The sequence below is a fragment of the Chionomys nivalis genome, chromosome 14 (assembly GCF_950005125.1).
Source record: "Chionomys nivalis chromosome 14, mChiNiv1.1, whole genome shotgun sequence".
Classification (NCBI taxonomy): Eukaryota; Metazoa; Chordata; class Mammalia; order Rodentia; family Cricetidae; genus Chionomys; species Chionomys nivalis.
Genome location: NC_080099.1, coordinates 18,875,210 through 18,895,605, shown reverse-complemented (window position 1 = coordinate 18,895,605; position 20,396 = coordinate 18,875,210). Strand labels below are relative to the sequence as shown.

The 20,396-nt window shown below is 45.9% G+C and overlaps 1 protein-coding gene across 3 annotated transcripts; it reads right to left on the bottom strand.

Moving 5' to 3' along the window:
- Nucleotides 1-1,080: 1,080 nt before the first annotated feature.
- On the bottom strand, nucleotides 1,081-19,392 carry Mppe1 (metallophosphoesterase 1). Of its 3 annotated transcripts, none has more exons than XM_057788415.1 (11): nucleotides 18,839-19,392; nucleotides 17,010-17,093; nucleotides 12,566-12,935; nucleotides 8,710-8,818; nucleotides 6,578-6,681; nucleotides 5,681-5,755; nucleotides 4,023-4,131; nucleotides 3,803-3,871; nucleotides 3,604-3,726; nucleotides 2,791-2,877; nucleotides 1,081-1,875 (listed from the first exon to the last, which is right to left on the bottom strand). In XM_057788415.1, the coding sequence occupies exons 3-11, from the start codon at nucleotides 12,829-12,831 to the stop codon at nucleotides 1,693-1,695; spliced, it is 1,125 nt and encodes a 374-aa protein (XP_057644398.1). In that variant the 5' UTR covers nucleotides 12,832-12,935; nucleotides 17,010-17,093; nucleotides 18,839-19,392; the 3' UTR covers nucleotides 1,081-1,692. The 3 variants fall into 3 exon arrangements, with proteins under 3 accessions (XP_057644398.1, XP_057644397.1, XP_057644396.1); XM_057788414.1 differs by having other exon boundaries at nucleotides 2,737-2,877; nucleotides 3,803-3,868; nucleotides 18,839-19,387; XM_057788413.1 differs by having other exon boundaries at nucleotides 2,737-2,877; nucleotides 18,839-19,386.
- Nucleotides 19,393-20,396: the final 1,004 nt, after the last annotated feature.

Genomic DNA, 20,396 nt, shown 5'->3' with positions numbered 1-20,396 from the left:
AGGTTCCCTAGGCAGGAGCAGGCCTACCACCCCCTAGTTAAGTTCTGTATACAGTCCCATCTTATGATAAACAGGTGACCAGAGGAAAGCAAAGTAGCGTCAATGTTGTAGCGGAGTGAGGGCAGGAAGGACAGCACCTTCTGAAGATGAAATACTACAAAGCTATTTACTTAGTATCTATCTGCATTGCTAGGGACGAGCCCAGCACCTGGAGCATGCTAGGTAAGCACTCTACTGCTAATCCTTATCCACAGCCATAACGCCAGCCCCACAAAAACCTTTGTTTTAAATATAAAGACAGACGGTATGGCTGTTCCCCACACGTGAGATCTGCAGCTGCGACCTCAAGTTATGGCAGGAACGCCTAGAACATAACAGCAGCTGCGTCAGGGCACTGTTGGCGCTACCTACGGCCAAGGCTCTGGGAATAGTTCTCTTAGGCTTAGAGTTTTCTGTAAAGATGTCCTAGGTTAAATATTCAACAGTATATTCAACACAGGAGTGACCAGTGACCGCCTGTGCTACTTTACCTATTCATCTACTTATTGTTGTCTCAAGTTTATTCCACTTAAGTCAGCATTGCGTAATGCTTCGTAAACTCATCGTGGCTGAGATGCTCTTCTGGGAAAGGATGGCAGCCTCAGTTGCGACAGCACGCTCCTCGGCTCCTTGCCACTGTCTGTGCCACTCTCCACTGCTGCACAAACTTCCGGCTGAGCCCACACACGACAGGAAGGTGACTTTCAGTTCCCCTGCACGCTCAAAGCAAGAAGAAGAGCTCACACACACACACACACGCACACACACATGCACACACACACACGCACTCACACGCGCACACACGCACACACACACGCACACACACACACACAGTTTTGTGCCACCGTGTGCATTTTCACTCAGCAGTTCCCTGTCACTAAAGAACTATTTAAAAGTGTTCTAGGGGCTGAATGTATAACTCCGACAGAGCACACACTCAGCATGCAGAAGCCCTGAGTTGAATCAGAATAGAAGAAATATAAATAAATAAAATTCGATCATCATAAAGATCCAGACTCCTTTAGGGGAAAAAAATGCTTTATTTTCAAATTCAAACATCCAGGTCCTCCATTTTTGAAGTCTGAATCATCAACAGGCATTGAATCAGATGTGACAGATTTTTCTCCTAAAGAGAAAATCACACTTAACTAAAAATCTGATTCCATCAGCACAGAAACAAGTTGCTGCATATTGAATCTGTCCTTTTGAGGATACAACTTCATGATCTATGAGAAATTGAGAGCCACTGCAGAGAGGGACAGAGAAAATCCACCTCTTCGGTACACACAAAGCCTCCAACGTGCACCAGGACTGCTGGGTCCTTTCTGGGGAAGCAAGGGCTGTGTGTTGTGCATGCGAGTGACAGTGTCCATAACATTTATATAATGTACAGATGCAACCTTTGATTCTACGTATATTTGATAAAACAAAAAGACAGACTTGTTGTCGAGTACATGTTCCGTTTTCATAGCATGAGAGCAGGACAGGTAGCCATTTACTCTGCAGCCACTGGCGTGGATGATTTGGAATTCCCATGATGCGCACAAGGACAATCACTATTTGCTCACCTCCGTGGCTCACATGAGCCCCATCACAAGTCCTATGCCTTTGGTGTTGATTTATATTACCAAGAGGCAACAATCACCGGTTTCATCATCTTTTCGTGTGCATTCTGCACCGCTTCCAACCAGACAGAAGAGAGGAGGGCAAGCGTTCAAAGTGAGCTAAGACGAGGAGCACAAGGAAGCTAACTGCCGCGCCATAGGTGGTCAGCACCCTGTCCTCAAATGGGAGGTAGCACTTGGAGAGAGCGTAGTCTCTGGATGTCAGACTTCCCTGGGGAAGAAATAGAAAGTTGATGAGTGAGTCCCAAGGGTGAGTCCCAGGCACAGCAATCTGACTTAGAGGCCCCCACGGGTGGGTTTGGGAGGGAAGAGCCCTCTTCACTCAGAACCAAAGGACTTTGGGCATAACAAGTCACCACCGGCCACAGAGGTGCTAGCAAAAGAAAGACACCAAAGCTCTGCTGGCTCAGGGAGAAGGTCATGTAGTAGAGTAGCCCTGAAGGGAGACCAAGAGGCATCAGTCCCAGAGGAACAAGAGGACAGAGTGTCCCTGCCGTCTGATAGCAGAGCAGTCACTGTCGCCCAGAAGTACCCCTGTCTCTCCACAGTTCGCAGTGTGGAATCAAGGCAGCAAATGTTTTCACTTACTTGAACTTGAAAACACACGGGGCCCCCACCTTTTTCTAGGTAGAACCATAGAACAGCAGCATAAAACTGAGTGCAAGACCCATGGTTACAAAGAAGGCGTTTCACTGAGTCAGCACCTTTCCCCAGCTTGGGGATTCTGTAGCAGCATGTGCCTGGCACACTTAGAAAATGAGAGATGACAAAGTCTATTGATGTATAGACACCGTTTCCTTGGAAACAAACTGGCACTTGTTGAACCTCACCTCTGCTCTCGAGATAAAATTCTGGCAGATGCTCCTCAGAGTCCCTCTGAAGCCATGTTCTGCCTCTGTGTCCCCAGACAGGTGATTACAGAGGGGTGGTGTATACAACTCAGAGTGCAAAGAGGGCGATTGATTTCTGGCTTTTGTATGTTTTTACAGATTGCGGCCATTAAATAGTTGATTACCGTGTTGATCCCAATACTCCAGAAAGCTTTCAGATTAAAAATAAAGGTTTACGTTACCATGATGAAGCTGGGGTTGTTTCTGTTCCTCCAACTGAAGGACGGGACGCTCACCTCAAGGACTCCTCCCGGGTGGAGCACCTCGCAGGCGCTGTGCGTGTGGCCACTCAGGACCAGGCGAGGCTGGAGCCACCACAGCAGCTGGCAGCCAAGAAGAGGCAGGGAGTTAATGCTCAGACTGGCACTGATACACCCATGGCTTTGCCAGGGTCACTGACAGAGCCACCCACTCCATTCAAATAACGATAATCCTTAATAGGTAGGGCAGACTTTTTTTCCCCCAGATTCCCTATTCCTAGTAAACCTTAGAATCCACTCTTCCTATTACAGACTTGTATATTACTACTTTATTTTTATAAATTTGTTCATAAATATTTTCCACAAATATATTTATATTTGAAATATAAACTTATATTTACATTTAGCATTTATAAATTTACATTTTAATATATTCCTACATTATACATAAATGCTATAGTTTATGTGTACACACACATACACACACACACACACACACACACACACACACACACACACATATATATATATATATATATATATATATATATGAAAGTACATTTCTAATTAAATCACCCCAAATGAGACTCTAAATTTCGGTTACACTCAATTCATTTAAGTTGACTTAAAAATGTTTAGTGTAAAGATTAGTCGAGAATGTAATTTTAATTGAGATTAGGAAAAATAGCGGATCTACCAAAGAGAAAAGGAACAAAGCGATTGAGTTGAAATCTGAAATGGTGTCCAAGCCCTCCCCTTTGTGAAGCTAGTAACCACAAAGGCCCTGTGTGTTCATCCCGCTGTCTCCATGTGACACAGGCACGCAGTCACATCACCACACACACACACCTTTTGTGAGGCCTCTTGAGAAAGAACATCGTATTTCTCCTTAAAGGGGACATTCCTTTCCTCTGGAGGAGCGGCATCTTCACCAGAACAGTTAGCATCACTGGCCCGGTAGAGCGGGTAGTGCTGTCCGGGATTAAAGTGGATCAGTGATACTCTCAGAAGCGTGGTTGACTGGACTTAGCTTCCTCCCCAAGCTCACCTGCAGCAACACGGGGGTGGAAAAGGGGAGCCGCTGCTCACCTTCACACTGGCTGGATCCTTGCACCTGCTGGTCAGAAGTCACCCTGTTAACCCAGCAAACCCAGTGTTTGCCCTCGGGCAGAGGGATGGGGAGCTGGGCAACTGACAGCCAGGGCACGACTGTGGCACCTTTGGAAGACACGAGTGCAGAGGCCTATGCTGTTCCAATGGTCTCCTACCTCTCGGGAGCAATTCAGTTTACGAGAAATCTCTCTGAGTTCAGCTTCCACTTCAGAACAGATACTACAACCATCCCCTTCCATGGCGACGCTGTTGACCATCACAAAACTGAGGCAGACAAGAGCGGGCAGAAGGTCAGGCCACTGGGCACGTGTGGGAGCCGCTTTTCCCACTGTCCCCATGGAAACAACATTATACATCCATAGAGTGAGGAAGCAGGCCCAAGAGCAGCTTAATCCTGGCTAAACTGACTGTGAGTTAATACTGGCAAAACAATAGCATTATATCCAAGATTCAATAAAGCTGGGCTTATTTCTGTTGCTCCAAATGAAAGAAAGAACTGACTTGTAATTTGTGAGAAATCCTACATGACAGACAACCCCTCAAACCAGCATCTAGTTAGAAGCGTGTCCTTGGGCAAGCTCCTGAGCCTGTGTCTCACCTGTGCAAGCGTAGGGATGACCAGAAAGCCTACATCACTTGGATGCTTGGATAATCCCTAACCAAGATGGTAAAGTCAAGAATGGCTAGCCTCTACCTTTGTTACATTTTAATGGACTCCCACGAAAATAACGCTTTTATGTCCTATGGAAATAGCACCTGGGTATGGGAAAGGTACTTGTCAGCAAACTGGTTAAAATGTAACCAGTTTCTGGTATAGGGAACTGAAGTGACCTGAAATCTGGCAAGCATGTCTGAAGTACTACAGTTCTGCAGAAGTCACTCAGGGACATTAGTCCCCTGGCTACACAAAGGAAGGTATTGCTGGAGACTACCCTGTGCCCGCAGCATGGTTATGAAAGAGGGGTACTGGTGAAAAACCCATGCTACTTACACCACCAGCTCCTTACAGTGATGGTCTCACTGTATCGCCATCAGCAGAGTTGTGGGACCACAGAGGGACAGGACTAAAAAGAAAAGGTTCCCTCCACTGTGTGGATTAGAGCAGAGCACACAGTCCCAGAAGTTGTACTGGCCGACAACACAGAATAGGTCCAGAGTGCCCCTGCTTATGGCCTCATTTGGGGATGTGGGCATCCAAAAGCAGACTAAGGGCTAGGCTGCTCTCTTCGAAAGGTTAAGGCTGATAAACTAGGAAGTTAGAGAGTGTTACAGAACATTTGACACACTTGGCACCAAGTGCCAGGATATCATACCTATCGGAGTGACCTTTGTAAAATGGTACAAATACATTTGGATCAAATGAGAAAGTGCTTCATGATGCACACAGTGGCATGAGCCTACAGTCCCAGCTCAGGAGTTTGCCACCGCATGGACAACATAGTAAGACGCTGTCTGCAAAAGCAAACCAAAAAGAGCCAGAAAAGCACCCTGACAAAGTGGGTTGCAGAATGTCTAACAGTTGGGACAGTGCAGACAATGCCACACCCACCATGAACAGGCAGAGTCATAGACTGATTTGTTCATTGTGGCTGGTTCTAAGTTTCCTATCTGTCAATTCCCACAGTGACCATCAAGCAAGCAAGGTACCAAGTAACACAGGACACGGGCCTGACCATATGGCAACCACCTTTGAACAACAATGGATTTGAGCTGGCACCACCGTTCAGCGGGTCTCAGGCTCTGGGATCCACCCCCAGCACCTCATCTTTTTTTTAAAAGAAAAGTTTCATAAGAATTCATAGATAATACTCACTTAACTCCTTTCCAAGAGAAGAGCCTTTCTGAGCTGAACACTTCTTCAAATCGTTTTATTCTGTATTTACTCATCCTGTATCCAATTATAAAAAGAAACCCTTTTCAGGCCAAGCTGTCTTAGCACTGTGATGTTACCATGAATATGAAAAATAGCTTCCACAATCTGGCATTTACAACTGGTCTCAGGCAATTGAGGCTCTAAGGTCAGGTCCACTGTTTATTGGGGGGGGGGGTTACTGGGACCTCAGTGGGACAATAAGCAAAAGAGCATGGAGAAGCTGGTACACAGAAAGTACTTAAACTATCTGCCACAGAAGCGTCATAGCACACATAGTGTGAGCTAGCCAACGGTGTGTGGACTTATATTCTGACTTCAATAACAGTTTGACATGAAGTGTCCATTTTCATCCAGAGGTTGAAGGCAGGAGGATCGCAAGTTTGAGGGTCAGACAAAATCAATCAATCAATCAATCAATCAATCAATCAATCGCCGAGTGTGGTGACTCTTTCAATCCCATCACTTGGGAGCAGAGGCAGGCAGAGTTTGGAGTCAGCCCGGCCTGCATAGTGAGTTCCAGGGCAGCCTGAGCTACACAGTGAAACCCTGCCTCAAAAAATAATAAATAAAAATATTTAATTAATTACATTTTAAGTTAGATTCTTCTCATGGCACATACAACTCACTCATGCTAGGTATTTGCCGAAGGTGTAAATATGCCAAAAAAAGTTTTTTAATTCCTTAAGGAGCCTCCATTTCCGAACTTCCATCTTTGAAGGAAAACAAATTTCTTCAGTAAAACACAAATATGGCTTTCCCCACGTCTTGACAACTTTAAAATACTAATAATGGTTGAGCAAGCGTTCTTGGGGCGCGATTCTTCCGCACAGTACTCACTGATAGTGGAAGCCAATGTCATGATTGCCGATAACCACCTTCAGCTGCACGTGGCTGCCGTGCCTGAACATCTTCTGAAACCGCTGGACATCATCCGCCCAGGCCTACGGGAACAAGAGCCACAGCTGAGAGCCTCAAACCCTCCTTCCTCCGGCAAAAACAGGATCCTGTTTTGATTGGAGAAGGCAACCCATCTTCCGCACGATGACAAAGTGTTTGGTTTGGTTTGGTTTGGTTTGGTTTGGTTTGGTTTGGTTTGGTTTGGTTATCTTTCGCGACTGGGTTTTTTTGTATAGCCCTGACTGTCCTGGAACTGGCTTTGTAGACCAGAGGTCACCCATGTCTGCCTCTCAAGTGCTGGGGCTGAAGGAGTACACCACCACTGAGGGACCAAGTTTTAATTCTTTTCCAAGACATCTATTAGCAGTTGTGGTAAATGCAGTAGAACTTGCTACAGGAAGCTGAAAATTTTTCCCACTCAGGGAAGCCAGGATCATGGCTCATGACACTGAAAAGAGTTTCAGGAAGAGTCATGGGAAGCAGCGTCAGATTTATCAAGTGTCCACAGTTTAGATTTAAGAGAAGGCATCGAGGGGAGGCTGTGCATGTGCCTAGACAGCTGTGTGCCTGACTTTGTGACTTTTGAAGTCACATTGCTCAAAAGATATAATTTCTGTTCTCTCATGTTTAATTAGAGGCTGCTCCTAAGGAAGTACAGTGGTTTAGAGAATGGGTTCGTAGCCAATCCAGGACCTCTTTTAAATTGTTATACATTTTAGTTATTTGTGTCAGTGTCATTCTGTCTTTGCACCTGTGGCCGGCAGGCTTGGCGGCAAAGCACCTTCCCCTGCTGCGCTCTCTTTCCAGCTCCCAAGACTTCAATAGCTTTGGAGCTGCTCTGGCAAATGTCAATGGAGTCATGACTATTTCCCAATAGAAAAGTCTCTTTAAACTGCTGGAGCCTGGGAAGGGGCCAGACCTGTAGATTTAAAGCTGCAGGATCTTCATGGCACAAGACAGCAACAGGCTATCCAAGAGGAGCCCCAGTGAAAGCCCAGGATTGAAAATGTAGCAGTGGTCTCGAACCAGACCAATGACTCAGGGCAATGAACACTTAGATGTTTGGGCTGAAGTGTATGTGTCTGTCACACTCCAGCTTCCACACCGAGACTTTTTTTTTTTTTTTTTTTTTTGGATGTTAGTTAATTTGGTTGTTTTTGTTTGGGGGTTTTTGTTTTTCTTTTAAATTTTATTTTATTTCGGGAGAGAGGATGCAGAAGGCAGATACAAAGGGACAAGGAGATGAATGGGATCAGGATGCATGATATGAAAGCCACAAAGAATCCATTTTTAAAAAAATGCCTTTCTAAAAAAACATTAGTGGCCGAACATTTTTAATCAACAGCAAGAATACTCCTTCTTTTTAAGCAGAGCAGTCTGAGAGCTCTCGCCTGTTGTTGACAGATGTACAGTCTCATCCCCTTACCTAGCAGGGGTCTCGGGCCCTGAGTACAGGGAACCTCACACCAGGTCCCTGTGGCTCCTTCTTCAACTCTCACACAGACAAAAGAAAGCAGAGGACAATGGCCAGTAACTAATGCCCTCGATGTACAGTTAAACAGGCGGATAAAATTAGGGTCTAGACTGTAGCTCAGTGGTAGAGTGCTTGCCTAGACACACAAGACGCTGGGTTCAATCTGCCATGCCACCAAAGGAAGAAAAGAAACCTATAAAGTGAATGTCTATCCCAGCATGTACCCTGTAATTCCACTACAAGGGAATTAGCACCATCTTGCCTATTTGTACTTTTCCCAGAAGGTTATAGGACTGTGTTCCAATTATATAAATGATATCAGCCTAACCACATATTTCCTACATAGATAATAAAAGATTAGATGACCAAAAACCCTAAGCATCTTCAAAACAGACTACATTTGGGGGGCTAGGAACCAAACTAAGGGCCCCAGACATGCTAAACACCCAGTCCAAAGGTGAGCGACGCCCTGGCCATAGGACGATGCATTTCCATCTTCAGAATTAAGAAAAACTCCCAACCGAAGCCGCTAGAATGTCACGGACTGCCTAGGCTGCCAAAGTGAATCCTTGAAGCAGATTCAGAACCCAGATCCTACCTGGGGCGTGCTCCACTTCCCTTCATCAAAGATGTCCCCCAAAATGAAGACGACTTCTGGCTGCAGCAACCACAGAGCTGTCTGAAAGGCTCTCTCCATTTGCCACTCCCTTGAGAGAAATTAAAACATCAGTTCTTTTCTTGGGTGAAAGGAGTTACTCGGGCCTTCTCAGTCATTTAGAAGGTGGATTAGCCTGCTGCAGTCATGCCTGTGTTAAATCCCAGCACTCAGGAGACAGAGACAAGCAGAGCTCTATGATCTTAGGGTCAGCCTCATCTACATAGCAAGTTCCAGGAAGACAGTCATGGCTACATGATGAGAGCCTCTTATAAATAAGTCAATTAAGTAAAAGCAAACACAAAGAATTAAATAATGATCCCATTCTCTGTCTCCCACAGCTCTAATCTTGATTTCCAGCCCTCATCTTTGGAACAACCAACTGATTTGCATCTGATCAAATTTAGGGAATTTTAGGCTGCTCTTCCCCAACCCGCAAATGCCCTGATACCATCAGTCCAACAAGAGAACTCCAGGGATTTGAAAGGACGTAGCATAGCTTCCAGAGAGGCCCAGTAGGTTTACACCATACCTGCAGCCTAGGATTCTTTCTGTTTTTTGTTTTTGTTTTGTGGTGTTGGGCATGTAGGCTCTACCTAGCTTCAAACTCAACTCAAGCTCCCTTCTTAAAAAAGACCTCAACTTCAGAGTTACAGGAAAACAAAGAAAGAAATAGCAACAGTAAATCCAGTCCATTCCAGACATGGGTGATCGCCCTCAAGCTGACAGGAACCCTGAAAGGCATCTAGGGTGTGCGGTCTGACAGGCAATAGCTTAAAAGCCCAACTCCTGGGGCTGGAGAGATTCAGCGGTCAAGAGCACTGGCTACTCTTCCAGAGGACCTGAGTTCAATCCCCAGCACCCACAGGGCAGCTCACAACTGTCTGTAATCCAGTTCCAGGGGTGGCCAACCTAGGTACAGTGACCATGGCAAACATGGCCCTGGCAGGCCTTGCCCTTCTCCCTGATTCCTTCTGCCTTGCTAAAAACCATTAGATTACTTTCCTAAAGTTAGCCAAAAGGTCTAGTTCATTATTTGGCCACTTCCTCCTCCTGAGGCTGACTACCAAGACTATCAAAATATTGAAATCCAGCAACCAAAGCCCTCCTTTGGCTCACCTCATTATCACGCCCAATTAAATTTTTTTTATTTTTTATTTATTATTTTTTTATTGATATTTATTGAGCTCTACATTTTTCTCTGCTCCCCTCCCTGTCTCTACCCTCCCCCTTCAGTCTTCCCCCAAGGTCCCCATGTTCCCAATTTACTCAGGAGATCTTGTCTTTTTCTACTTCCCATTAGATTATATCTATGTATGTCTCTCTTAGTGTCCTTATTGTTGTCTAAGTTCTCTGGGGTTGTGGTTTGTAGGCTGGCTTTCTTTGCTTTATGTTTAAAAACCACCTATGAGTGAGTACATGTGATAATTGTCTTTCTGTATCTGGATTACCTCACTCAAAATGTTTTTTAGCTCCATCTATTTTCCTGCAAAATTCAAGCTGTCATTATTTTTTTCTGCTGTTGTAGTACTCCATTGTGTAAATGTACCACATTTTTCTTATCCATTCTTCAGTCGAGGGGCATTTAGGTTGTTTCCAGGTTCTGGCTATAACAAACAAAGCTGCTATGAACAGTTGAGCACATGTCCTTGTGGCAGATTGAGCATCCTTTGGATATATACCCAAAAGTGGTATTACTGAGTCTTGAGGAAGGTTGTTTCCTAAGTTTCTGAGAAATCACCACACTGACATCCAAAGGGGTTGTACCAGCTTGCATTCCTACCAGCAATGCAGAAGTGTTCCCTTTTCCCCCACAACCTCTCCAGCATAAGCTGTCATCAGTGTTTTTGATTTTGGCCATTCTTACAGGTGTAAGATGGAATCTCAGAGTTGTTTTGGTTTGCATTTCTCTGATGACTAAGGATGTTGAACATTTCCTTAAGTGTCTTTCAGCCATTTTAGATTCCTCTGTTGAGAGGTCTGTACTCCATTTTTGTACTGGATTATGTGATCTTTTGGTGTCCAATTTCTTGAGTTCTTTATATATTTTGGAGATCAGACCTCTGTCTGATGTGGGGTTAGTGAAGATCTTTTCCCATTCTGTGACGCCCAATTAAAATTAAACACCTCATCCTAACAAGGGATTCTCCTTCTTCCTTTATAAACAGCCATTTTTGTAGGGCCATGTCTATCCAGAGGTAGTCCTTTGTTCCACTTCTGGACAAACATCCTGGCCGGGCAGTGGTGGCGCACGCCTTTAATCCCAGCACTTGGGAGGCAGAGGCAGGCGGATCTCTGTGAGTTCGAGACCAGCCTGGTCTACAAGAGCTAGTTCCAGGACAGGCTCCAAAACAACAGAGAAACCCTGTCTCGAAAAACCAAAAAAAAAAACAAAAAAAAAAAAAAAACAAAAAAAAAAAACTGGACAAACATCCTGCTCTGTCTCCCTTGTCCTCAACTTCTTTGTTTCTTTTCCCCTTTGTTTGTCTTTGTTTCTTATTCCCTGGCCTTTGTCTCTCTGGGGCAAATAATCTCCTTTATGCTGAGAACTTGGATACTTTTTTGATACTTTTCCTTTAATTCCAAACCCCCCCCCCGCGCACATACACACATATACATGCAGGCAAATTACCAATGCACGTAAGATTAAAAAATAAAAAAATAAAATTTTAAAAAGCCCAGCTTCATCTGTTGATCAGTGTAGCCCTGCGAATATTCCCACCAATTCTCAGTCTTCTTAGTAATGAGAAAAAAAAACAAAAAACAAAAAAAATGTTGCCTCTATGGTGGTGCGCTCCTGTTATCCCAGTACTGGGAGGAAGAGGCAGGAAGGTCATGAGTTCAAGGCTAACGTTGACTCCATAGAGAGACTGTCTCCAAAAAGAATTAATTTCTTTATTTAAAATGGAAAGAACCCCCTTTCGCGGGATCATGATGGGGTTAAACTAGATGGTGCTTGTGCAATGACAGCACAGGCTCACAGAGGGGCCCTGGTCCTCAGCCTGAACTTCTTCCGCACCCACTCTAGCTCCTGTCTCTGACCTATGACCCCCCCTTCCCTCATCCTATGGTTTGCTCCAGGATGCTTCCCCTGTAAAGAGGAATGTTACATCCTGCTATACAGAAATAAAAGAAGGTTGTTTCTTTATTTTAATCAGAGTAAGTTTTTTTTAGACCCCAAATATCCAGTATACATCACTCCTTAAAGGTTTGTCATTCCAGAGAAAGAGGTAGCTCTGTGGAGAACAGCAAAAGGGCAGTGGGACACAGAACTTGAAACTGCCCAGAGGGACTGACCTCTGTAAGCCACTAGACAAAGCCCAAAAGTGCAGATGGTGAGAACAAAACAGATGAAGCTGGAAAAGGTCAGAGTTGAAGAGGCAAGACCTCACCCATCCTTGTGCCTCTGGCTACCCTGAGAAGCCAAAAACCCAATGTGCTCAGACTCATACCCCACACCAAGTATCCTCCTGCCCAGGGGCCACTCCCACATGCCAGAGCCTGTGTGGGAACCTGCCTCACACAGCTGTGAGGTTTCCCCGTGCTAACCCAGCGACTGACAAGGAGGCAGGACTTACAGACTCACCAAACTCCCAGAACGGGTCAGCAGCCCAGGCCACGCCCTAATTACAGGGCTCTGCCTATAATATGTACTTAATGACTGGTAGGAGAAAATTCAAAATCTCCCGTGCCTCGTTAAAAGGAAAAGCAGCTGGAGCCAGAAGCTTTGCAGCTGACCCGTGGAGTCAGAGCCATGCCTTTCTGCCTGTGGAATCTCAGAAGGATTTCCACCTCTTACCTCCGTAATTTGTCCAGCCAGTGGCCTCTTATCTCCCCAAGCAAGTGAGTGTCAGCCAGAAACATGGCTTTCAGTACAGGCTCCTGGTCATCACCAGGGGCTAGCGTCTTCACCTCTGGCCAATGGCACCGAAAGATGACGAGGTAATAGATGAAATATTCACAAAGCAGAAGCACAGAGATGACGATGACTGTGAGTTTCAGCAGGAGCACCCTGCTCGACCGGTGGACGTTCTGTCTTCCCAGTCCCCATCTGAGGAGAGCCATGTCTCCTGCCCAGGGGTTGCCGGCAGAAGGGGACCAAGTTCATGGAGAACCCTCCGTGGAACCCCGAGGAGGAGGATGGAGATGGGCCCAGCCGTGAGCTGTACCTACAGGGAATTAGAAAATCCTCTGAAACTGGAGTATGCATGCTTCCACAAGAATGAGTTTGCCCCACAAATTAGTCTTCAAAGTCCAGATGGCCTTCTTTCATATGACCCTGACGTGCCAAGAATTTCTCTGAAGGACACTTAGAATGTTTCTATGCTTGTCCTGAATCTTAGGTAACCTTGTATTCTGTAAAGGCAGCAGGTTTTTGAGATATCCAAGTAGCACCGTTGGTGAAAAGATGCCCTGAGATAGGCTTTGAGGTTTATTCTAGGGGCTTCAGAATCCCTCAGTGTGAGCTCAGGATGGAGAGTGTGAGAAGGACAATGGCCTGCAGGCCCCAGAGAGCCTGGGCATCAGAGAAGCCACCCTAGGAAGTGAGGCCATGGACAACAGTAAACAGAGACCCCATGTGAACTAACAGAGAAAGCCAACAACAAATGTCTATGCAGCTGGCTTTTAGACATGAATCCGAGACTGTGTTGGTTCATAGGCGCAGAATCGTGAACACACTCGGCATTGACAATTGTCTCTGTGAGCTCCAGGCCTTAGGACTCCTCACCCCCACAACACAGAAATCAAAGAGCCTGGCTCATTCCACAGTGACGTTCTGTACTGAGCCATAACGCAGAAGATGAAACGCTTTGAACATCTTATCCAAAGGAAAACAAAGAGGCCAGGTGTGGTGGTGAACGCCTTTCATCCCAGCACTCAGAAGGCACAAGCAGGTGGATCTCTGTGAGTCTGAGGCCAGCTTGGCCTACACAGTATATTCCAGGCCAGCCAAGGCCAGTGACCACCTTTAATCCTTTGTGATTGTTAGAGAGAAAGAGAGAAAGAGAAAGAAAGAGAGAGAGAGAGAGAGAGAGAGAGAGAGAGAGAGAGAGAGAGAGAGAGAGAGAGAAGGGATGGGGGATAAAAAGAGAAGGTAAAATGGGTGACCCTGGGGACTTCCTTACTCCTGCCAGGTTTTGGTGGAGAGCTCAAAATCTTCCATCTGCTTTTTTCTCCATGGGCCCAACCACAGAGCCACACCCAGGCCCTCATTCCTCTGTTTTCATTTAAATGGCACCATTTATATTAAGTACTTGATTAAAGAGGTTATAGTATAGCAGGCATGCTGCACATTAAGAACATCTAGAGCAGCCTTGCCTGCAATGTGGACTCAACTTCTCCTCCAGGAACCTTTCCCAGAAAGCTCACAGCATTGTTATCACCAAGTTGCAGGCCACTGTGGCCGCCTGCTCCTTATTCACTGATAATCCTCCACCACTCAGTTTTCTCTACCAAACCACAAGTGTCAAGGGACCAGAACCTCCACAGGCTTTCTCCCGCAACTAGAGACACCTTTAAGTGTCGAACAGTAGCATAAATAATAATATAAACTAAGCCAGGGTGTGGGTGATGCAAAGGACACAGCTCTCACATGAAAAGGACTAAGGGGTAGCTTATTCTAGAGCCAAATGTTTGTGACCAGGAGTTCCACATACCACATTCCAATATGGAGGGGTTTTTTTATAGAAAGTTTTTTTTTTTAATAGAAACACAACAAAGAAAATTATAAATCAAGACATTTTGAAATATATTGATGGAAGCATCAGGTCGGTGGGTTGCTAAGAAGCCAGGACACATCAGCTATCAGGTGCAGATGTGTTCTGATGACAGTCAGTTTTGGAGTTAGCGGAAACCAGGCTGCCTGTCCTTATACGTTCTCTTAGCTACAGTTCTACTGCTGTGAGGAGACACTATGACCAAGGCAACTCTTATAAAAAAGAAGCATTTAATTGGGGAGTTGTTTACAGTTTCAGAGGGTTAATCCGTGACCATCATGGAGAAAATAGACAGACATGGTGCTGGAGCAGTAGCTGAGAAGTTTCGTATCCTAATCAGCAGGCCGAGAGAGACTAGACCTGGCCTGTGTTTTTGAAACCTCAGATCCCACCTCTGGTGACACACCTCCTCCAACAAGGTCACAACTACTCTAACAAGGCCACCATTCCTGATCCTTCCTAAACAGTTCTACTAACTGGGGACTAAGCATTCAAATGTGTATGGGATGTGGCATTCGCATTCAAACCACCATATACTCCAAAGGGGTTGACCTAAGAGTCACAGGGGACTAAGATAATTTGGCTCCAGGTCTGCAATATTCCAACCCTCCACAATTATTAGTCAGATCTATATATTGTTTAATGTAGGGATGACTTTTTTTCCCTAGGCACTTCAACTAACAACATAAACCAGGGCTGGCCTAGACAACAGAATGAGCAACCACTCTGCTCCTCTCTCTTCCCTGTAATGCCGGTGCTAAGTCAATGCCCACCAAGAGAAAGCAGCAGGCTCCATCTGAACATCCCTCTGGCTTGTGTCATATCAACACCAAGGAGGTTGATGTGATAGCACCCATGTGGCCTTGCCGTGGAGTCTCACCTGGCTGACCCTCATCAAAAAGCTCTCATGTTTCCCGCCAGGATGAAATTCCAGAATGGGAACTTGATCACTGCTCTCCTGCACACCTTCCTTTCACCAGAGAACCCTGTTTGAGCAGTTTTGGCAAAGGAGTGATGGGTGTGGCCAAGCAAGGCTAAAGGGCAAGCATCAGGCACAAAGAGGCAGACCTCCAGTTGGCCTGCACCAAAATCAGGGCAAAGGCTCAGACAGAGCTCAGCCAATCCTGTGAGCCCACTCGGCAGGTCCCACCCACTCTGCTGCAAGAACTAACATGTAAGACATCAATGCAGAGGGACATACAACACAGCAAAGGAGAAAACTCTCCCTGCCTTCAAATGGCAACCTTCTTTCAACAGAGGAAAATATATGTGTTTCACACACACACACACGTGTGTGTGTGTATGTGCATATATATACAACCCAGACCCATCCAATGAGAGGAGGCTTGGAGGCCAAGGGAAGAGGGACAGAGAAGACATAAAAGGACCAGAGAGCAAACAAGCAAGCATACTAGAGCTGCTCCATATTCTCATGAGAAAAACCTCAGTACCATGTAAAATTCAGCTCTCCAATATGTGATCATCTCGAGTGGGGCAGGGGGAGCTAGGGTTGGTGGCACGTGCTGTAGTTTTAGCACTGTGGAGGCTGAGACAGAAGGATTAATCCAAGGCCAGCCTAGACTGCCTGGTGACGTCAGCTGGGGATTCAGAGTGAAAAATGTACACTCGGATGACTAAATTCCTTTCTTCCTCTACCCAAAATGTCCTGCGCTCCTATTCCCAATGTTGTCTACAATATTACAGGCAAAATATGTCCCTGTTTTCTCTAAAATGAGGACAGTCACAAAGAGGGGATACAAAGGGAAAGGGCTTCATTCTCTCCCTAGAAATAGCATCACCAAGGCCACCATGCCTCTCAAAACAGTACAACAGCTGGAAAACGGTAGTACCCATAATCTCAGCACTACTCAGGAGGCTGAGGTAACCACAAAGTCAAGGTCAGCCTGAGCGACTTGGTCAAACTCTAACTCAAAATAATTTGTAAAGACCTTGGGGTTTCTTCAATATTGAATGTGTGTATAGTATGCACCAGGCAGGAACTCAACCTAGGTGTGCAGGGGTGTGTGTGCGTGCGTGTGTGCCTGCGTGTGTGTGTGTGTGTGAAGAATATATATATATCCTCCCTCACCACCTGACACTAAGGACATAACAACAAAACTACAGCCATGGCGACTAGTGGAGAGTTAGAAGTTACTCCTGTGGGGTTTTGACAAGAAGGTTTAAAGGTTGTTAAGTAGGTAGGTACACAGAGTGATTTTTCAGCCATCCCATGTGTAACTCTACAGAGGAAAATCCAGGCTCGCTCAGCCCTAGGAGGAAATAACGGCAGTTCTCCCTTGAGGCTCTGTGGGAGACGTTTTCAGAAGGAAATAAGTGGGAAACTGAGGTAAGTTCTTGGTTACTCCACTCAGTTCATCCAAGCATGTGAGAAGCCATCTTCCTAACTAAAAAGGTCTGAGGGTTTAGATTTAAATCACGAGAGAGAGAGAGAGAGAGAGAGAGAGAGAGAGAGAGAGAGCCCCTTGTGATCCCTGCTTGCCCAGCTTGCCCACAGAGCCACCTCACCATTTAAAGAACGCTGCTCCTAGGTTGAGTTGGGTACCAAGGTTCCAAGCTGACATCTGCATCCCAAAACCAGACTACAGTCAACTGCAATAAAACAGAAAATGTGTTTTGATGCTGAATTAGATTTTATTTAGTGAACTATCAACAAGAAACCCGACTGTGAAAGTAAAAAGAAAGCTGTTGGTTTTTGTTTTTTTTTTTAATGACTGGCATTATGGTATTCAAGATCTATTCTTTCTTTTTTTTGGTTTTTCAAGACAGGGTTTCTCTGTGGCTTTGGAGCCTGTCCTGGAACTAGCTCTGTAGACCAGGCTAGTCTCGAACTCACAGAGATCCGCCTGCCTCTGCCTCCCAAGTGCTGCGATTAAAGGAGTGCGCCACCATCGCCCGGCCAAGATCTATTCTTTCTAGGGCTAGAAATGTGGCTCAGTGGGGAGTACTTTTGATTCCCCACATCATAATCAAGTTGTCTTGCTTTGGTTTCTATATAAACATCATAACCACAAGCAACTTTGTGAGGAGAGGGCTTATTTGGTTTACACACCCCAGGTTATTGTCCATTGAGGGATAACAAGGCAAGAACTCAAGGCAACCTGGAAGCAACTGAAGCAGAGACCACGGAGGAACACCCACTTTCTATTGCTTTGCTTTTTTTCTACTAGGTGCCCAGGAGTGCCTCAGTGGCCTGGGTCCTCCCTCATCAATCATTAACCAAGAAAACGTCCCACAGCCGGGCGGTGGTGGCGCACGCCTTTAATCCCAGCACTTGGGAGGCAGAGGCAGGCGGATCTCTGTGAGTTCGAGACCAACCTGGTCTACAAGAGCTAGTTCCAGGACGGGCTCCAAAACCACAGAGAAACCCTGTCTCGAAAAACCAAAAAAAAAAAAAACGTCCCACAGACTTGCCAGCAGTCCAATTTGCCCAGGGTGGGAGGGAAGAGGTGGGGAAAGTGGAGGGGTGGGGGGGAGTGGAGGGTTGGGATGGTTTTGGTGGCAATTCCTCCATTGGGATTTCCTCCTCCCAAATATGTCTAAGTTTGTGCCCAGTTGAAAAAAAAAAAAACAAATTTTTGTAATTACGGTATAAAAATGTTTATGTAAAACAAATAGAGACATTGTTCTAATCTACCCAGCACAAATGAATTGCCACAATCTACAACTGAAAGTAAGATATTTTTTCTTCCCTGACTGATTCTTAATTTCAAAGCTATCATTAAGTATTTAAACCCTTCTCCAAAGCAGCACGAAAAGTAATACTTAAATGCACCTCTCCTCCTTGTTTATAATCTTAAATATATTAACACAATCTCAGCAATCGCTATTTTCTTGTGAATATTTGCATCTTAAGTGATCTTTTTGTCAAGCTGAGGGATAGTTGAGATAGTCCTACAAGTCAACAACTCTCTCAGTGAATAAATAATGCAGAAAGCTGTTTTATCAGAGATTTAACTTGCTGTAGTACTAGGGCCGTGAAATCCCAAACATTTAACAAAAAACGGCAGTTGACCTTGAAGTATAAATGTGGCAGGGCCGCAGGACCCACCTTCTTCCACCTTTCTTTACCCCAGCGCTCTGCAGGGCGCAAAGCCTCGGAAGCAAAGTCCGGGGAAGACCCTGGATCCTAGGACCCGCCCAGGGACCTCGGTAGCAGCCCTGAGGGACCCCGACTGGCGCTGGAGCCCCAGAGCTGGACAGTGGAGCCCAGGTGTCAGTCATCTCGGAAACCGGGAGCCCTCCAAAGCCGGCGCCCAGATTGTGGAACGCAGGTTGCAGGAGGCTCCGCAGCTGGAGCCTTGGGAGAGCAAAGGGAGATAAATGTGGAGACCTACGCGGGGTGCCGGGGTGCGGCGGCCTCAGCTCTCCGGTGCCATCCTCCGGGAGCCCTCCTGCGTCCTTCCTCCAGCCGGGGATCGCGGCGCCTCCGGGAAGTCACTGCACAGGGCGGCGGCAGGAGGGAGCGGCCTGACGCCGGTGGTGATGTACAAATGGAGGATGGGCCCGTTGGGGACCCCGCCGCGCGCCTGGGACCACGAGGCCTGCCCGCACGCTGCACAGTGGCTGCAGTGGCGCCTGCCACCCCGAGGCCAAAGTCCCAGCCCGCGGTGACACTGTCTAAGGAACCAACGCAGGAAGCCACGGGAGCCCTTCCGGCCGGCTGCCTCGAGCGATTATGTCTTCAGTCTTTTGCCTTCTCCGGAGCCCAGCAAACAGCTTTTGCAAAAATACTACGGAAGGCGTCGTGTGTAAATGAGCCGGCCAAAGGTTTATTGTGGGGTCCTACTTCTTTTTAGTGACAAGAAAACGTCGCATATTCAACTTTGGGTACTCGCACATCCACTGTTTTAAATAATTCTTAGATTAAGCCTGTAAAACAGCACCGGGGTCTTTAACCCACGATTCAAGAAGCGCATTAAGTGTGAAACTATGCGCTGGCTTCCAGCCAACAAACGCTGTTGAGTTCTGCAAATCTGAGTATGGTTTGTAGAGTAAGCCACAGTGCCTGGGGTGCCTTAAGCATGCAGGAAACGGTTGCTATCTACTAAAAAAGATTATAAGTCTTTCCAACCCTGCTCGGGTGAGCAACTTTAACATCACGAAAGTAAGGCATTTCCGTACTGATGTAATGCCATGGAAATCCAGGGGTGTGCTAGGGGGACTAAATCCAGCAAAGAAAGAGCTTAAGAAATAATGGAGCCAAAAGAGCATGCTGGGTAGATAACACACCAGGAAGCCTTGAGCCGGAACCAGAAAGCAAAACTCCTGAAGACTATAAACAAACTTGATCAACACTCCGGAGCCTCAGCTCTCAGGGAAACTAAGGCAGTAGATCCCTGTCCTGGCACCAGCCTGAGTTACATAGATAGCATCCTGTCTTGAAACGGCTTTTTCTTAATTTTAAATTTAATTTTCTTAAAAAATTTTAAAGGCCACAAGAAAATGAAATGGGGGGCAGGGTCAGAGGAAGGATACTTCTTGAGATACAAGTTAGCAAAATGTAGTTTGTGGGCCTTATTTGATGATTTAATTCGATACAAAGAAACTTCATTACATTTACTTATTTTCCCGCCCCAGTGCACCTACGCACACTGTTGGTGCAAAAGGAATCAGAGTGCAACTTACCAGCGGTTCTCTTCTTCCACCATATGGTCACCAAGGATCAAACTCAGGTCATCAGACTTGATTACAGAGTGTCTTCATCCACAGAGCAATCCTGAGGTCCCCAATCAAGCTTTTTTTTTTTTTTTTGACATTTGTGAACAAATTGGGAAATATAAACATATAAACATAGGCTGAATGTTAAATGACATTTGATAATTATTAATTATCTTGCTAAACGTGTCTTTTTGGTTTTGGTTTTGGTTGAGACAGTGCCTTGCTTGTTAGTTC

What these genes read in the sequence shown, in the direction of transcription:
- Mppe1 (XM_057788413.1), bottom strand. Translation starts at nt 12,831, where the DNA reads ATGGCTCTCCTCAGATGGGGACTGGGAAGACAGAACGTCCACCGGTCG. An exon ending in CCACCCCCGTGTTGCTGCAG is followed by an intron (nt 3,727 to 3,802) that starts GTGAGCTTGGGG and finishes AATCCCGGACAG; the next exon opens with CACTACCCGCTCTACCGGGC. An exon ending in CTCAAGAGGCCTCACAAAAG is followed by an intron (nt 2,878 to 3,603) that starts GTGTGTGTGTGT and finishes CTTGGCTGCCAG; the next exon opens with CTGCTGTGGTGGCTCCAGCC.